Source organism: Chiloscyllium punctatum, chromosome 28 (genome assembly GCF_047496795.1).
Source record: "Chiloscyllium punctatum isolate Juve2018m chromosome 28, sChiPun1.3, whole genome shotgun sequence".
Taxonomy (NCBI): Eukaryota; Metazoa; Chordata; class Chondrichthyes; order Orectolobiformes; family Hemiscylliidae; genus Chiloscyllium; species Chiloscyllium punctatum.
The window spans coordinates 19,669,640-19,685,720 of NC_092766.1; the positions used below are offsets into that span (position 1 = coordinate 19,669,640).

At 39.4% G+C, this 16,081-nt stretch overlaps 1 protein-coding gene across 1 annotated transcript in view; it reads left to right on the forward strand.

The window, feature by feature from the left end:
* The window catches only part of LOC140454053 (uncharacterized), a 118,155-nt gene that overhangs the window by 72,201 nt on the left and 29,873 nt on the right, over window positions 1-16,081 (forward strand). The window contains exons 18-24 of the mRNA XM_072549015.1: window positions 815-910; window positions 1,316-1,411; window positions 3,045-3,140; window positions 5,104-5,199; window positions 7,954-8,049; window positions 9,716-9,823; window positions 15,872-15,967. Of these exons, the coding sequence (XP_072405116.1) occupies window positions 815-910; window positions 1,316-1,411; window positions 3,045-3,140; window positions 5,104-5,199; window positions 7,954-8,049; window positions 9,716-9,823; window positions 15,872-15,967 (684 nt within the window). The remainder of the gene's footprint in view (window positions 1-814; window positions 911-1,315; window positions 1,412-3,044; window positions 3,141-5,103; window positions 5,200-7,953; window positions 8,050-9,715; window positions 9,824-15,871; window positions 15,968-16,081) is intronic.

Below are 16,081 nucleotides of genomic sequence, written 5' to 3' on the forward strand. Positions count from 1 at the left end.
TGTTTGTTAAATTTCCTAGACACACTCTTATGTCCAGCGATGTATGAATTCAAACAGCAAATGCAGTAACCGCACAGTTTCAATGCTATGTCAGTTAGCAGTTTGGATTTCTTTCTGCCTAGGCATTTTAAGTAATTTATAATTCTGTTAAGTTTACAATGGTTTCAACTCATACCAATTTCGACTTTATTTTATTGTATTTTAAATATAATGTTTGAATAAAGTGTGTTTTGATTCAAGACTGGTGGCTTGAACCATCGAATTGCATCCAGAACGCAACGCCTGGCACTTGCCTTTAAAATAAGAAAAGACTAATGTCTAGGGCTATCTTCTTCACATCTTTTGAAGTGGTTTGGTGTGGTTCATAACAAAAGTACGTGACAGTGATTCAAAAACTGTAACTTAGTCCCTTAGAGAAGTGCGCATGGACTTTGAAAGTAAGTAATAGCTGAGAATAGCTGCAGAGCCGGATGAATGTGAGAGTCACAGTGTCCGAAATAAAGGGACTGTAGTGACTTTTGCATATTCAATTTAGTACTAAGATAGAGCCCATTCAGGCAGAGAGGATTCCTCTCCCGGATTTAGAATTGTACAGCACAATGACATCAGCAGCTCAATCAGGTGGCTCACCATCAGATTCTCAAGGGCAACCAAGGACTGGCAACAGAAGCTGATTCAACCAGCGCATCCTATCACGCATGAAAGATTAAAAAAGAATGTGTAATGTTATTGAATACTTCCTGAACCAGATATTTAACCAGTTGAGTTGATCTAAAATCTGAAATGTCTCATCTGTGTTTATCCTTTGCCTCAGATTCACACACAGCATCAACTCATTCGTCTAAGGAACAAACAACTAGAGAATCATTTGGGCAGGCGTCACTTATGCCCACAGGAACTGCAATCTCAGGTACAAATCAAATCGGGTTCATTTGTTCAATTGACTAACTGTGGGTAATGGTGCACAGTCAACAAGAGGTAAGTGTCGTACTGACTGACTGGAATAGTTAGTTATTGAAGTATTGCATATTCAATTTAGTACTAAGATAGAGCCCAATGAGGCAGAGTGGATTCCTCTCCAGGATTTAGAATGGTACAGCACAATGACATCAGCAGCTCAATCAGGTGGCTCACCATCAGATTTTCAAGGGCAACCAAGACCGGCAACAAAAGCTGATTCAACCAGCACATCCTACCACGCATGAAAGACTAAAAAAATGTGTAATGTTATTGCATATTTTCTGAACCAGATATTTATATGGTTAAGTTGATCTAAAATCTAAAATGTTTATTCTGTGTTTATCCTTTGCCTCAGATTCACACACAGCATCAACTCATTCGTCTGAGGAACAAACAACTAGAGAATCATTTGAGCAGGCGTCACTTACGCCCACAGGAACTGCAATCTCAGGTACAAATCAAATCGGGTTCATTTGTTCAATTGAATAACTGTGGTCAATTGTGCACGGTCACAAGAGGTAGGTGTCGTACTGACTGACTGGAATAGTTAGTTATTGAAGTAATCAGAATTATTGAGTAATGGTTCCTTGATGCAATTGAGATGATGCTGTCACTTTAAAGAGCCTTGTTTGTTATGGGGTTTTTTGAAGAGGAAACTAACATTTCACTGTTTCAGTTGCGACTAATATATTGGAGACAACTGCATATTCTGAAAACAGCGCCTTTAACGTTTCGGGAGGATCTGCAGATGAAAATTTCAAACGATTAAGATTGAGCTTATTATTGGAGCCATTCAATTTGAAAATTGTCTATGTGGCAGGACAACAGGACATAATTGTCAATACATTGTTGCAAATTGAAGAAAGAAAGAGGTAACAAGAAGAAAACGCTGTACTGGACTGTAGTTGTTTAATCTTTGGGTGCTGAATGTCAATGTGGTGGATATCAATACATATAATGTTGTGTGAAAGGTTTTTAAAAGTAAGGTTTTTAAAAATGATGATTCATTTTTTGTGAGGGTGAGTTGTGGCAATGCTACGTCTTTCAGAGCTGTAATGTGATGTTTTCTTTTGAAGAGAGATGTTAAAACAGAGGTACCAATCTACGTATTTGAATTTTGTAAATTAAACAGCTTGTGAGGCCTTGAGGCTTTTATTAAAGTTGAAATATTGAAAGCAGCCTGACTGGGTGGGATCAAGTTTCCCTAGAGCCAGCATTTTCAGTTTTACTTTTTTCTGCAGCAGTTGCTTGCGTTTTGATGCTGCATTTCAAAGATGTAGTACATTTCTTCTTGTAACTTTCTTCTCAGAGTTTCCTGTTCATGATGTTTTCAAAGGCGACTGGACTCTTGCATCTCTCACAATCTATTTTAATGAATTTCTCTTTACAACAAGATTGTTTATTAAATGTAACTGCGTTGAACATTCTTTTGTTTGGCTGTTAAATTGTTTTATAACTCTGATAGGTTTTCCAGTAGTTTCACGTTATCCTTATTCCATCTTTTTATAGCATTTTAAATATTTTGTATGAATAAAGTGCGTTTTAATTTAAGACGGGTAGTTTGACTAATCGAATTGCATCTGGAATGCAACACCTGGCAGTTGCCTTAAAAATAAGAAAAAGTTTCGGGTTTAGGCTGTCTTCTTCATATATTTTGAGGTGTTCCGGACTGGTTCATAACAAAAGAGCGTGATAGTGACTCGGAAAATTGACTTTGAGAAGAATGCAATTCAACAGCTGAGAAGAGTTGTCATATGAATGTGAGAGTAACAGTGTCCGAAATATAGGGACTTTATCATCTACAGATATTAAATTTAGTGTTAGGACATACTCCATTGAGGCAGAATGTATTCCTGTCCCTGATTTCGAGTGGTACAGCAGAATGACATCAGCGGTTCAACAAGGCAGCTCACGACTAGATTCTCAAAGACAACTTTGGGGCAAGCACTGAAAGCTGGTTCAACCAGCGTAGCCCACGCCTGAGGAACAATTTAAAAAGATATGGAATGTTATTTGATATTTCCTGGACCAGCTATTAACCAGTTGAGCTGATCTGACATCTAAAATGTCTCTTCTGTGTTTAGATCCAGACACAGCATCAAATCATTTGCCTGAAGAACAATCAACTGGAGAATCTTTTCAGCAGTCGTCACATATGCCCACTGGAACTGCAATCTCAGGTATAAGTGAAATTGCATTCATTTATAAAATTCAAAGCATATGAGTAATGGTACAGTGTCAACAAGAGGTATGTGTGGTAGTGAATGGCTGAATTTGTTCGTTATTGAAGGAGTAGGAACCATTGAGTAATGATTCCTGGATACAGTTATAACTATGCTATCACTTTAAAATGCTGATATTGTTTTGGGATTTTTTTCCACGACACATTGTAAACGTTGAGATACTGAAGTGTCTACTTAGTCCTGCCTAACTCAATAATTTAAGAGGACTTTAGGTTTGCTTTGAAACGGATGCAACAATGGAAGTGGAGTGTTCAGTTCTTCCAGAACAAGTTTCTCGTTTTTTAAAAATTATTATATAAGTACAGCAGCCAGGAGCTGTTTGGGTCCCAGAAGAATTGAAGCTTCAGTAAGTGATTACCAACTGTGACTTCCACTGAAATTTCTCTTCATGTTGAATGGCATGTATGAATCTGTCACTGAATTTTCCATTTTGCCAAGGGGACTGTTTATGGGCTATTATGAGACGGAAACAGATAATTAGTAATGGGTACAATATCAATGGCTTGATTCTGTTTTCCAATAACTAATTTATTCGAAATTCCTCTTTCTTTTGTGTCTAGTTTAGCTATTGTCTTTAAGTAAGTTTTATTCTGCTTACCATCGAGTGGTTTTAGCATTTGCAACACATCAGGAACACCCACTTCACGTTTACCGATAAAATAAGCATAGGTTAGTGTTGAGGCAACCTTCGTAAAATATTTTGATGGAATCTGGTCTGGTCCATAACACAGTAAAATGTGAGCGTCTATAAGCAGTGTGATTATTCCACTGGGTGACTTCTTTAAAAGGTGCAGAAAATGTCACAGTACAGATTTATGTCAGAAGGTATTTGACAGCCTGAAAGCTGGAAGTCCAGTGTTAGCCACCTCTAATGAGGCAAAGACTTTCATGGTGGCATCGGTACTGCACTCTTCCAAGAACGAGAGGATAGAAAGAAAACTTGTGTATTTTTTTTCTGACGAATGAATAAACATCAGCAGAAATATTCCAGGATTGAGACGGAAACTATCATTTTAACATTTACATTAATGTGTCTGGAAAAATTGCATATTCTGATAATAGCACCTTTAATTCTTTTTTTTTGAGGACTTAAGGATGAAAATTCCAAATTATTTATATTGAGCTTCTCATTTCGCCATTTTATTCAAAAATGATACACGTGACAGAATGACACAGCATCATTGCTGATGCATTGTTGCGAGATTATTGAAGGAAGAGAGAGGTGTTCAGTGACGAGAAAGAAAAACTCTGTCCTGAACTGTATTAGTGAATGTTTGCATGCTTAATGTCAATGCAATTAATTTGTACCCGTGTATGTATTGTAGTGTACAATACGATAGGACTAAAGTTTTTTTGAAAAAAAAGCCTCCTTTGTAGACAAGTTCATGTTTATGACTTTAAGAGATTTACTGTGTCCTGTTTTCTTTAAATGAGAGATTTTAAGAGGGAGGTATCAAGCTGACTATTGGAAACCAAAAACGTAAACAGCTTGTGAGGTCTTTTTTTTTAAAAAAAAGTGGACTATTCGAAGCAGCCTAACTAGGTGGGAACAATTTCCCTTCGGAACAGGAATTTCAGTTTTAGTGTTTTCGGGTGCAGTTGCTGGACCCTTGAAGCTGCATTTCAAAACTGCTAGGGTAAAGACCATTGAGGAAGAGCAGCTTCCACTTCCTGATTTCGAGTGAGGCAGCGCAATGACATCATCCGTTCAATAAGGCAGCCCACCATCAGATTCTCAAAGACAAATGATGACAATAAAAGTTTTCACAACCAGCGCAGCCCACGTCCCACGGAAGATTTAAAAAAATGAATGTTATTTCCTATTTCCTGTACCGGATATGAACCAGTTTAGTTGATCTGAAATGTAAAATGTCTCTTTTGTGTTCGTCCTTTGTTTCAGAAACAGAAACAGCATCAACTCGTTCACTTGAGAAGCAATCAACTGGAGAATCTTTTGGGCAGGCGTCACATACGCCCACAGGAACTGCAATCTCAGGTATAAGGCAAATTGCAGTAATTCCTTAAATTCAATAACTGTGAGTAATGGTGCACGATCAAGAAGGCATCATTGAGGTCCTAACTGACTTGAATGGTTAATTATTGAAGGAGCTGGAATTATAGAGTAATGTTTCCTTCATGGACTTATGGTGATGCTGTAAAACCACTTTAAAATGAACATTTCCTCCTGAGTTTTTTGAAGAGAGTCTGTAAAAACTTAAGCGATCAAGTGCCTAATGGAGCTTTCCTCACTCAGTAAATGAAATGTCCTTGATCTACTGTTTTGCAACAGAGCTACGATTGGAATTGGAGTGGCCAATTCAGCCAAATCAGTCTATTTTTTGGTTTTTTTAGCTGTAGCAGTGAAACGCTGCTTGGGTTCCAAAAGAGTTGAAGTGCTATAGACCGTAAGACATAGGAGCAGAAATTAGACCATTCAGCCACTACGTCTGCTTCACAAATCGATCATGTTTGATCGGTTTCTCAAGTGCATTCGCTCCCTCCCTCCCCATAACTCTTGAATCCCTTGTATCATCAAAACCCTATCTATCTCAGACTTAAATATGTTCGATGACCTCGCCTCCGCAGCCGACTGTGACAATGAACTAACCTTTTAGAAAATAATTTCTAACTGTGACTTTCCCTGAAATCTCTCTTCGTGTTCAATGGCATGGAAGAATCTGTGTCTGAATTTACCTGTTTGACAATGTGTGTGTTTATGTAATGCTGCTATATTGAAACAGTTAAGTAATAATGGTTACTGTATCTATGATTCAATTCAGTTTTCGCATAGTTAAGTTATTCTAAATTCCTCTTTCTCTTGTTTGTGTTTTAACCAAATTGTTGAAATTGGTTGTATTTTGCTTAACATCAAGTGGTTTGTCCAGTATCATCATATCTGGAGCATCCACTTCATGTTTAACTTTAAACTAATAAAAGATTAGGGTCCAGGCTACTTTCTTAAAACAAATCTGATCTCGTTCATAACACAATAAAATATCCAGTCTTTTAGCAGTGTCATTTCTCCACTGGAGTGACTTGATTGAAAATGTGCAGAAAATTTCACAGCACAGAGGAATGCCAGAAGGCATTTGGCAGCCTGAAAGCTGGAAACGCTGTGTTAGCCCGCCCTAATAAGGCAAATACATTCAAAGTGTATTTCTATGCGAGTAATGTGGGTATCAGTGCTGCATTCTTGCCAGAACACTACCGGAGGTGAGAAAGACCAATTGTGTATTTTGTTTCCGACGACTTGCATAATCATCAGCAGAAATATTCCAGGATTGAAAGGAACATTTGAACATTTATGTTGCCAATAATGTGTCTGAGACAATTACATTTTCTCATAATAGCAGCTTTTTTGTGGTTTTAAGGATGAAAATTCCAGACTATTTACATTCAGGTTAGTATTGCAGCCATTCAATTTGGAAATTGTTAACGTGGCAGAAGGTAACTGCCGAATGGTTGTTGTGACTTTAATGAAGGAAGAGGGAGGTGTTCAGTGATTAGAAGCTGAAGTTGCAACGGACTGTAGTAGGGAATGATTTCATGAATAAACTCAATGAAATGTATATGTATCAGTTTATGCATAGGTGTGCTAATACGTTAAGACTAAAGGATTTTAAAAATCAAGCTATCTTTGTGTAGTGATGATTAATCTTTGTGTGAATTTGAGTCGTGGCAATATTATGACTTCAAGAGGACTAATGTGTCTGGTTTCTTTTAGAGAAAGATTTTGAAACCTCGGTTTCAAGCTCTGCATCTGAAACCGATAATATAAACAGCTGGTGAGGCCTTGGCGTTTTTTGTAAAGTTGTAATTTTAGAAGCAACCAGAATGGGTGTGATTAAAGTCTCCAAGAAACAGAATGTTGAGTTTGGTTTTTTGCAGTAGCAGTTGCTGGAAACGTGAAGCTGTATTCCTAAGCTTATCACATTTCCCCTGACTACTCTCTTTCTAAGCGTTTCTTTTGATGTTTCCTTTTTACTTGTGGACTAGGGAAGTGCATGTCCAACAATCCATTTTACTGCATTTGTCTTTATAACGGTGTGTGTATATGATGTTATTGTATTAAACAGTTATGCTTAGAAAGTTAAATAGCTCATAATTCTGTTACATTTCAAATTATTTAAGTTGTCCAAATTCCCTCTTTCATTTATTTTATTTGAAATGTAGTGTATGAATAAAGTGTATTTTGTATTACGATTGATAGCTTGACCCAAGAATTGCAACTGGAATGCAACGCCTGGCACTTGCCTTTAAAATAAGAGATTAGTGTCGAGGCTAGCTTCTTCACATTTTTGAAGTGGTTTGTAATAGAGGAGCATGCAGTGACTAGTGACTTGAAAAATGTGACGCGGCTTCTCACAGAATTGGGATATGGACTTTGAGAGCACTGCAATGTAATAGTCGAGAAAACCGATCGCATAATATGAAATTTGCAGTCTCCAAAATACTGTAGTTATTTACAGATATTCAATTTAGTGCAACGATACAGGCCATTGAGGCATAGGGGATTCCTCTTCCGGATTTCGATTGGTACAACGCAATGACATCAGTGGCTCAAGAAAGCAGCTCTCCACCACATTCGCAAAGACCATGAGAACTGATTGGTTCAACCAGTGCAACCTACGTCCCATGAAAGATTAAGAAGAATATGGAATTTTATTTCATATTTCCTGAACCAGATATTTAATCAGTTGAGTTGATCTGAAAACTAAAATATCTCTTCTGTGTTTATCCTTTGTTTCAGATACAGACACAGCATCAACTCATTCATCTGAGGAACAAACAACTAGAGAATCTTTTGAGCAGGCGTCACTTATGCCCTCAGGAACTGCAATTTCAGGTACAAGTCAAATTGGGTCATTTGTTCAATTGAATAACTGTGGGTAATGGTACATGGTCAACAAGAGGTAGGTATGGTACTGACTGATTGGAATGGTTAGTTATTGAAGTAGCCAGAATTACTGAACAGCGATTCCTTGATGCAAGTATGACGATGCTGTCACTTTAAATGCCCTATTTTGTTTTTTTTTGAAGTGTGGAAGCTATCATTTCAACGATTATTTTGTCAGTAATCTGTCTGAGACAATTACATATTTTGATAATGGCGCTTTTACTTTCCTAATGATGAAATTCCAGACTAGTCATATTGAGATATTGTTGCAATTCAATTGAAAATTGTACACATGACAGGACGACAGAACATAATAACCGAAGTGTTGTTGCCACTTTAATGAAGTGAGAGGGAAGCTTTCAGTGAAGATAAAAAAGCCTGTACTGGAAAGTAGTCCTGAATGTTTCCATTCTTGGTGTCAATGCAATGGATATGTAACAGCATATGTATTGCTGTGTACTATAGGACAAGACGAAACGTGTATAAAAATAAAGCTACATTTGTACATTGATGGTTCTTTTTTTGTGAGGGGGAGTTATAGAAATACTATGTGTTTATGAGTTGAATGCGTCTTGTTTTCATTTGAAGAGAGATTTTTAAACAGAGGTACGAAGCTATCTATTTGAATTCAACAATGTAAACAGCTTGTGAAGCCTTGAGGTTTTTGCTTTTTAAAATTGGAATATGAGAAGCAGACTGACTGGGTGGGATCAAGTTCCCCGAGAGCCAGGATTTTCCTTTACATTATTTGGAAGCAGTTGCTGGGGTCTGAAAGCTGCATTTGAAAGCTGCAGTACTTCTTTTCTTGAAACCTTATTTCGTAGCATTTTCTTTTCATGTTTGTTTTCCTTTAAGACTGGACAATTGCATGCCTGACAATCCATTTTATTGGATTACTCTTTACAAAGGTGGTGTGGGGTGGGGAAGCGACTCTGATGGATACTTTTATATGGCATTTAAATAAATTATAAATTTGATCAATTTTCCACTAGTTTTACGTTATCCCAATTCTACCTTTTATTGTATTTTAAATATAGTGCATGAATAAAGTGTGTTTTGATTCAAGACTGGTAATTTGATCAATCGAATTATATCCGGAATGCAACTTCCTTAAAAATAAGAAAAGATTAGGGTCCAGGCTATCTTCATATATTTTGAGGGGTTTAGGTTTAGTACATTACAAAAGAGCGTGATAGTGACTCAGAAGAACTAACGTAGTCCCTGAGAGAAATGTGACATGACTTTGAAATCAAAGCAATTGAATAGCTGAGAAGAGTGATCCCATGAATGTGAGAGTCACAGTGTCCAAAACACAGGCACTGTAGTGATTTACAGATATTCAAGTTAGTGCGAGGATAGAGTCCATTGAGGCAGATTGGATTCCTCACCCTGATTTCGAGTGGTACAACACAATGACAACAGTGTTTCAGCAAGGCAGCTCACCACCAGATTCTCAAAGACAACTAAGAGACAGGGAATGAAAGCTGATTCAGCCAGCACACTCTACGTCCCATGAAACATTACAAAAGATATGGAATATTATTTCATATTTCCTGAAAGAGATATTAACCAGTTGAGTTTATCTGAAATCTAAAATGTCTTTTCTGTGTGTTAGCCTTTGCTTCAGATAGAGAAACAACATCAACTCAATCGCCGGAGGAACGATCAACTGGAGAATCTACTGAGCAGGTGTCATTTATGCCCACAGGAACTGACATCTCAGGTATAAGTCAAATTAGGTTCATTTGTTAAATTCAATAACTGTGAGTAATGACACATGGTCAACAATCGTTAGGTGTGGTACTGGTTGTCTGAAATGATTCCTTATTGAAGGGGTGGACTTATTGAGTAATTATTCCAGGATGCAATTATGGCGATGCTGTCACTGGGAAAAGCTTATTTTATTTTGAATTATTTTGAAAGGAGGTTGTGAAGGTTGAGGTGCCGAAGTCTCTACAGATTCCGAACTAACTCAATAATGTAAGACACCTTTGGTTTACTGAAAACAGATGCAACAACGAAAGTGAAATGGTCAGTTCTCCCAGATGAGATCGACTCATTTTTTTTTAAAGTTGTAGCGCACATGAACTGTTTGGCTCCCAGAAGAGATGGAGCTTCAGTAAATGATTCCTAACTGTGACTTGCTCTGAAATCATGTTGACTGACATGTATGAATCTATCTTTCAATTTTCCATTTTGTCAAGGGAACAATTTATGGAATATTACAAGAGGGAACAGTTCATTTGTAACGTGTACTGTACCCATGGTTCGATTCAGTTTTCCTAACGCTAAGGTATTCTAAGCCTATTTGAAATTTTATCTTTAACTAAATTTTGTTTTGCTTAGCATCGATTGGTTTATTCAGTTTCATCACATCTGGAACAGCTTCTTCACGATTACCTTTAAAACAAGAAAATAAGTATACCGTTTTGGATACTGTTGGGGGGAATGACTTACTAGGGGAAAGCAATGGCGCACCTTCTGCTCAAAAGGGAAGGGGAAAGTGGAGAAGAACAGTAGTCATTGGGGACTCGATAGTTAGGGGGACAGATAGGAGGTTCTGAGGGGACGAGAGAGACTCATGGTTGGTGTGTTGCCTCCTGGGTGCCAGGGTCCGTGGTGTCTCTGATCGTGTTTTTGGGATCCTTCGGGGGGAGGGAGAGCAGCCCCAGGTCGTGGTCCACATTCGGAAGAGAGATGGGGACTTGAGGCAGAAATTCAGGGAGCTAGGATGGAAGCTTAGAACGAGGACAAACAGAGTGGTTTTCTCTGGTTTGCTACCCATGCCACGTGCTAGTGAGGTGAGGAATAAGGAGAGAAAGGAGTTGAATACGTGGCTACAGGGATGGTGCAGGAGGGAGTGTTTCAGGTATTTGGATAATTGGAGCTCATTCTGGGGTAGGTGGGACCTCTACAAGCAGGATGGTCTTCATCTCAACCAGAGGGGTACCGATATCCTGGGTGAGAAATTCGCTAAAGCTATTAAGGTGGATTTAATCTAATACAGCAGGGAAGTGGGAACCAAAATTATAGGACAGGCACAGAAGAGGATGAGAGTAGGGAGTTCCAAAATCAAGTATCTGACATTGGCAAGCGAGAACCTGGATTGAAGTGTGTGTACTTCAACAGAAGGAGCATCCGAAATAAAGTGGGTGAACTGGCAACGTGGGTTAGTACCTGGGACATCGATGTTGTGGCCATTACGGAGACGTGGATAGAGCAGGGGCAGGAATGGCTGTTGCAGGTTCCGGGATTCAGATGTTTCAGTAAGAACAGAGAAGATGGTGAAAGAGTGGGAGGTGTGGCATTGTTGATCAGGGACAATATTACAGTTGTAGAAAGGATGTATGGGGACTCTTTAACTGAGGTAGTATGGGCTGAGGTTAGAAACAGGAGAGGAGAAGTCATCATGCTGGGAGTTTTCTATTGGTCTCCGAATAGTCCCAGAGACGAAGAGGAAAGTATAGCAAAGATGATTCTCGATAGGAGTGAGAGAGGCATGGTAGTTGTCATGGGGGACTTCAACTATCCAAATATTGACTGGGATCACTACAGTATGAGTACGACAGATGGGTCAGTTTTTGTCCAGTGTGTGCAGGAGGGCTTCCTACCACAGTATGTAGACAGGCCTACAAGGGGCGAAGCCACTTTAGATTTAGTACTGGGCAACGAACCTGGCCAAGTGTTATATTTGGAAGTATGTGAGCACTTTGGAGACAGTGATCACAATTCTGTCAGGTTTACTTTAGTGATGGAAAGGGATAGGTGTACTCCACCGAGCAAGAGTTACAGCTGGGGGAAGGGAAATTACGATGCAATTAGGAAAGGTTTAGGAAGCGTAGAATGGGGAAGGAAACTGCAGGGAATGAGCACATTAAAAATGTGGAGCTTATTCAAGGAAAAGCTCCTGTGTGTCCTAGATAAGTATGTACCTGTCAGGCAGGGAGGAAGATATAGAACGCGTGAGCCATGGTTTACTAAGGAAGTGGAATCCCTGGTCAAGAAGAAGAAGAAGGCTTATGTTAGGACAAAATTTAAAAACTCAGTTAGGGTGCTTGAGGAAGTCAGGAAATAACTAAAAAGAGAGCTCAGAAGAGCCAGGAGGAGACATGAGAAGTTGTTGGCGGATAGGATCAGGGTTAACGCTCAGGCTTTCCATAGGTATGTCAGGAATAAAAGAACGGCGAGAGCTAAATTAGGGCCAATCAAGGATAATAGTGGGAAGTTGTGTGTGGAGTCAGAGGAGATAGGGTAATCACTAAGTAAATATTTTTCGACAGTGTTCACTATAGAAAATGAACACGTTGGCGAGGAAGATACAGAGATACTTGCATCTAGACTAGAAGAGGTTGAGGTTCACAAGGAAGATGTATTAGAAATACTGCAGACTGTGAAATAGGACAAGTCCCCTGGGCCGGATGGGATCTAACCGAGGATCCTCTGGCAAGGGAAGAGATTGCCGAGCCTTTGGCATTGATCTTCAAATCATCATTGTGTATAGGAATAGTGCCTGAGGACTGGAGGATAGCAAATGTGGTTCCCTTGTTCAAAAAGGGTAGTAGAGACAACCCTGGTAATTACAGACCAGTGAGTCTCACTTCATTTGTTGGCAAAGTGTTGGAAAAGGTTATAAAAGATCGGATTTATAACCATCTAGAAAAGAATAGTCTGATCAGGGACAGTCAGCACGGTTTTGTGAAGGGTAGGTCGTGCCTAACGAATCTTATTGACTTTTTTGACAAAGTGTCCAAACAGGCAGATGACAGTAAACCGGTTGATGTGGTGATATAGATTTCAGGAAGGCGTTCAATAAGGTTCCCCACAGTAGGCTACAAAATGTGGAGGAATGGGATTGTGGGAGGCATAGCAGTTTGGATCAGTAATTGGCTTGCTGAAAGAAAACAGAAGGTTGTGGTTGATGGAACATGTTCATCTTGGTGTCGAGTTACAAGCGGCGTACTGCAAGGGTCGGTATTGGGTCCACAGCTGTTCGTCATTTTTATAAATGACCTGGATGAGGGCTTAGAAGGGTGGGTTAGTAAATTTGCGGACGACAGTAAGGTCGGTGGAGTTGTGGATAGTGACGAAGGATGTAGTAGGTTGCAGAGAGACAGGATGCAGAGCTGGGCTGAGAGGTGGCAAATGGAGTTTAATGTGGACAAGTGTGAGGTGATACACTTTAGATGGAGTAATCGGAATGCAAAGTACTGGGGCTATTGGTAAGATTCTTGGGTGTGCAGATGAGCAGAGAGCTTTCGATGTCCATGAACACAGATCCCTGAAAGTTGCCACCCAGATTGACAGTGTTGCATTCAGTGTTTTGGCCTTTATTAATAGACGGATTGAGTTCCAGAACCAGGAGGTTATGCTGCAGCTGTACAAAACTCTGGTACGACCACACTTGGAGTATTGTGTACAGTTCTGGTCACTGCATTATAAAAAGGATATGGACACTTTGGAAAGGGTGCAGAGGAGATTTACTAGGATGTTGCCTGGTAGGGAAGGAATGTCTTATGAGGAAACACATTCTTTGAGATTGTTCTCGTTAGAGAGAAGAAGGTTGAGAGGCGACTTAATAGAGACATATAAGATAATCAGAGGGTTAAATAGGGTGGACAGGGAGAGCCTTTTTCCAGGTATGGGGACGGCAAACACGAGGGGACACAACTTTAAAGTGAGGGGAGACAGGTATCAGACAGATGTCAGAGGTAATTTCTTTACTCAGAGAGTAGTAAGGATATGGAATGCTTGCCTGCAACGTTAGTAGATTCGCCAAGTTTAAGTACATTTAAGTCGTCATTGGACAGGCATATGGACGTACATGGAATAGCGTAGGTGGGATGGGCTTCAGATTAGGATGACAGGGCGGCGCAACATCGAGGGCCAAAGGGCCTGTGCTGCTCTCTCATGTTCTATGTTCTAAAAGGTTAGGGTTGAGGCTATGTCAAGAAATTTTTTGGAGTTTTTTTTCAGAGCCATAACACAGTAAAACCTGGAAGTGTTCGAGGAGTGTGCTTTCTCCACTGACTGACTTATTTGGAACGGTTACAGAAAATTTCACGGCGCAGAGGCATATCAGAAAGCATTTGATCGCCTAAAATCTGGAAGCCCAATGTTATCCAGGTCCAACGAGGCAAAACCATTCAAAGTGGCTGTCCAAGCGGGTCATGTGGCTGTCGGTGCACCACTCTTGCAAGAACGTGCTGCACTCTTACAAGCACGTGACTAGAGGATACAAAGACCGATTGTATTTTTTTTTCGACGATTGTGTAATTTTGAGCAGAAATATTCTAGGGTTGAGAAGGAAACTAACATTTCAATAGTTCTGCTGACATTCATGTGTCTGAGGCAATTATGCTGATAATAGTGCCTTCATTTTTTGTGAGGATTAAAGGATTAAAATTCCGCAATATTTAGGTTGAGTTTATTGTTGCAGCCATTTATTTCCAAAACTATGCACGTTATGGACTACACAGCGTAATTGTCGATGTGTTGTTGCAACGTTAATGAAGGAAATGGGAGTTGTCCAGTGACAAGAAAGAAACGTCTGTCCTGGACTATAGTAATGAATGTTTGCATGCTTAAGGTCAATACAATGTATTCGTAACTGTATATGTAATGGATCTACTAATATAATTAGACAAAAAGGTTTTTAAAAATAAAACTGTCTTTGTATATTGGTGGTTCATGTATGTAAGGGGTAGTTCTGATAATTCTACGGCCTTAAGTGGTGGAATGTGTCGTGTTTTCTATTGAAGAAAGGTTTCAAGATAGGGTTACCAAGATGTCTATTTGAACCTAATAACGTAAACACATTGTGAGGCCTTGAGGTTTTTTTTTAAAGTTGGAACATTAGAAGCAGCCTGAATTGTTGGGACCCAACTCCCCCAGAGACAGAATTTTCAGTTTTAGGTTTATTCAGCCATTGTTGCTGGAGCCCTGAATCTGCATTTCAAAGCTGCAGCACCTTGCTGCTCTCTTTCTCAGTGATTTCTCTTAATGTTTCCTTTTCAGTGTAGACTGGAGAAGAGCATGCCCTGCAATCTGTTTTTCTGGATTTGTCTTTACGACGGGTGTGCTCAAGAAACGTTACTATATTGAACAGTTTCAGTTGAGCAGTTGAATAATGTATAACTCTGTTAGTTTTTCCCAACATTTTACGTTATCCCAATTCCATCTTTCTTTTATTGTATTTCAAATATAGCGCACGAATAAAGCATGTTTTCATTCAAGACAGGCAGTTTGCTTCCATAGTGCAATGGCTGCAACTTGCCTTTAAAATGATAAAAGATAAGCGTACAGGCCATCTTCTTCATATAATTTGAGGGGTTGGTAACAAATGGCAGTGTGACTCGAAAAATGCAAATTAGCCCCTTGGAGAAGTGGAACATGGACTTTGAGAGGAACGCAAAGGAATAGCTGAGAAGAGTGATCTCATGAATGTGAAAGTCATAGCGTCCGTATAGAGGAACTGTATCCTTTACAGAAATTCTATTTAGTGCTATGATACGATCCATTGCGGGATAGTGCATTCCTCTCGCTGATTTTGAGTGCTACAGCACAATGATATCAGCGGTTCAAAAAGGCAGCAGGCCAGTACATTCTCAAAGTGAAATATGGACGGGCAATAAAAGCTAGTTCAACCAGTGCAGCCCAGGACCCACGAAACATTAAAAAATGTATGTTATTTCATATGTCCTGAAAGAGTTATGAACCAGTTGAGTTTATCTGAAATCTAAAATGTCTCCTCTGTGTTTATCCTTGGTTTCAGATCCAGGCACAGCATCAAAACGTTCGCCTGAGGAACAATCAACTGGAGAATCTCTTCAGCAGGCGGCACTTATGACCTCAGGAACTGCAAACTCAGGTATAAGTTAAACTAAATTCACTTATTAAATGCAATAACTGTGAGTAATGGCAAACAGTCAAGAGGTAGGTGTGGTAGTGACTTTCTGAAATGGTTCTTCATTGATTGAACTGG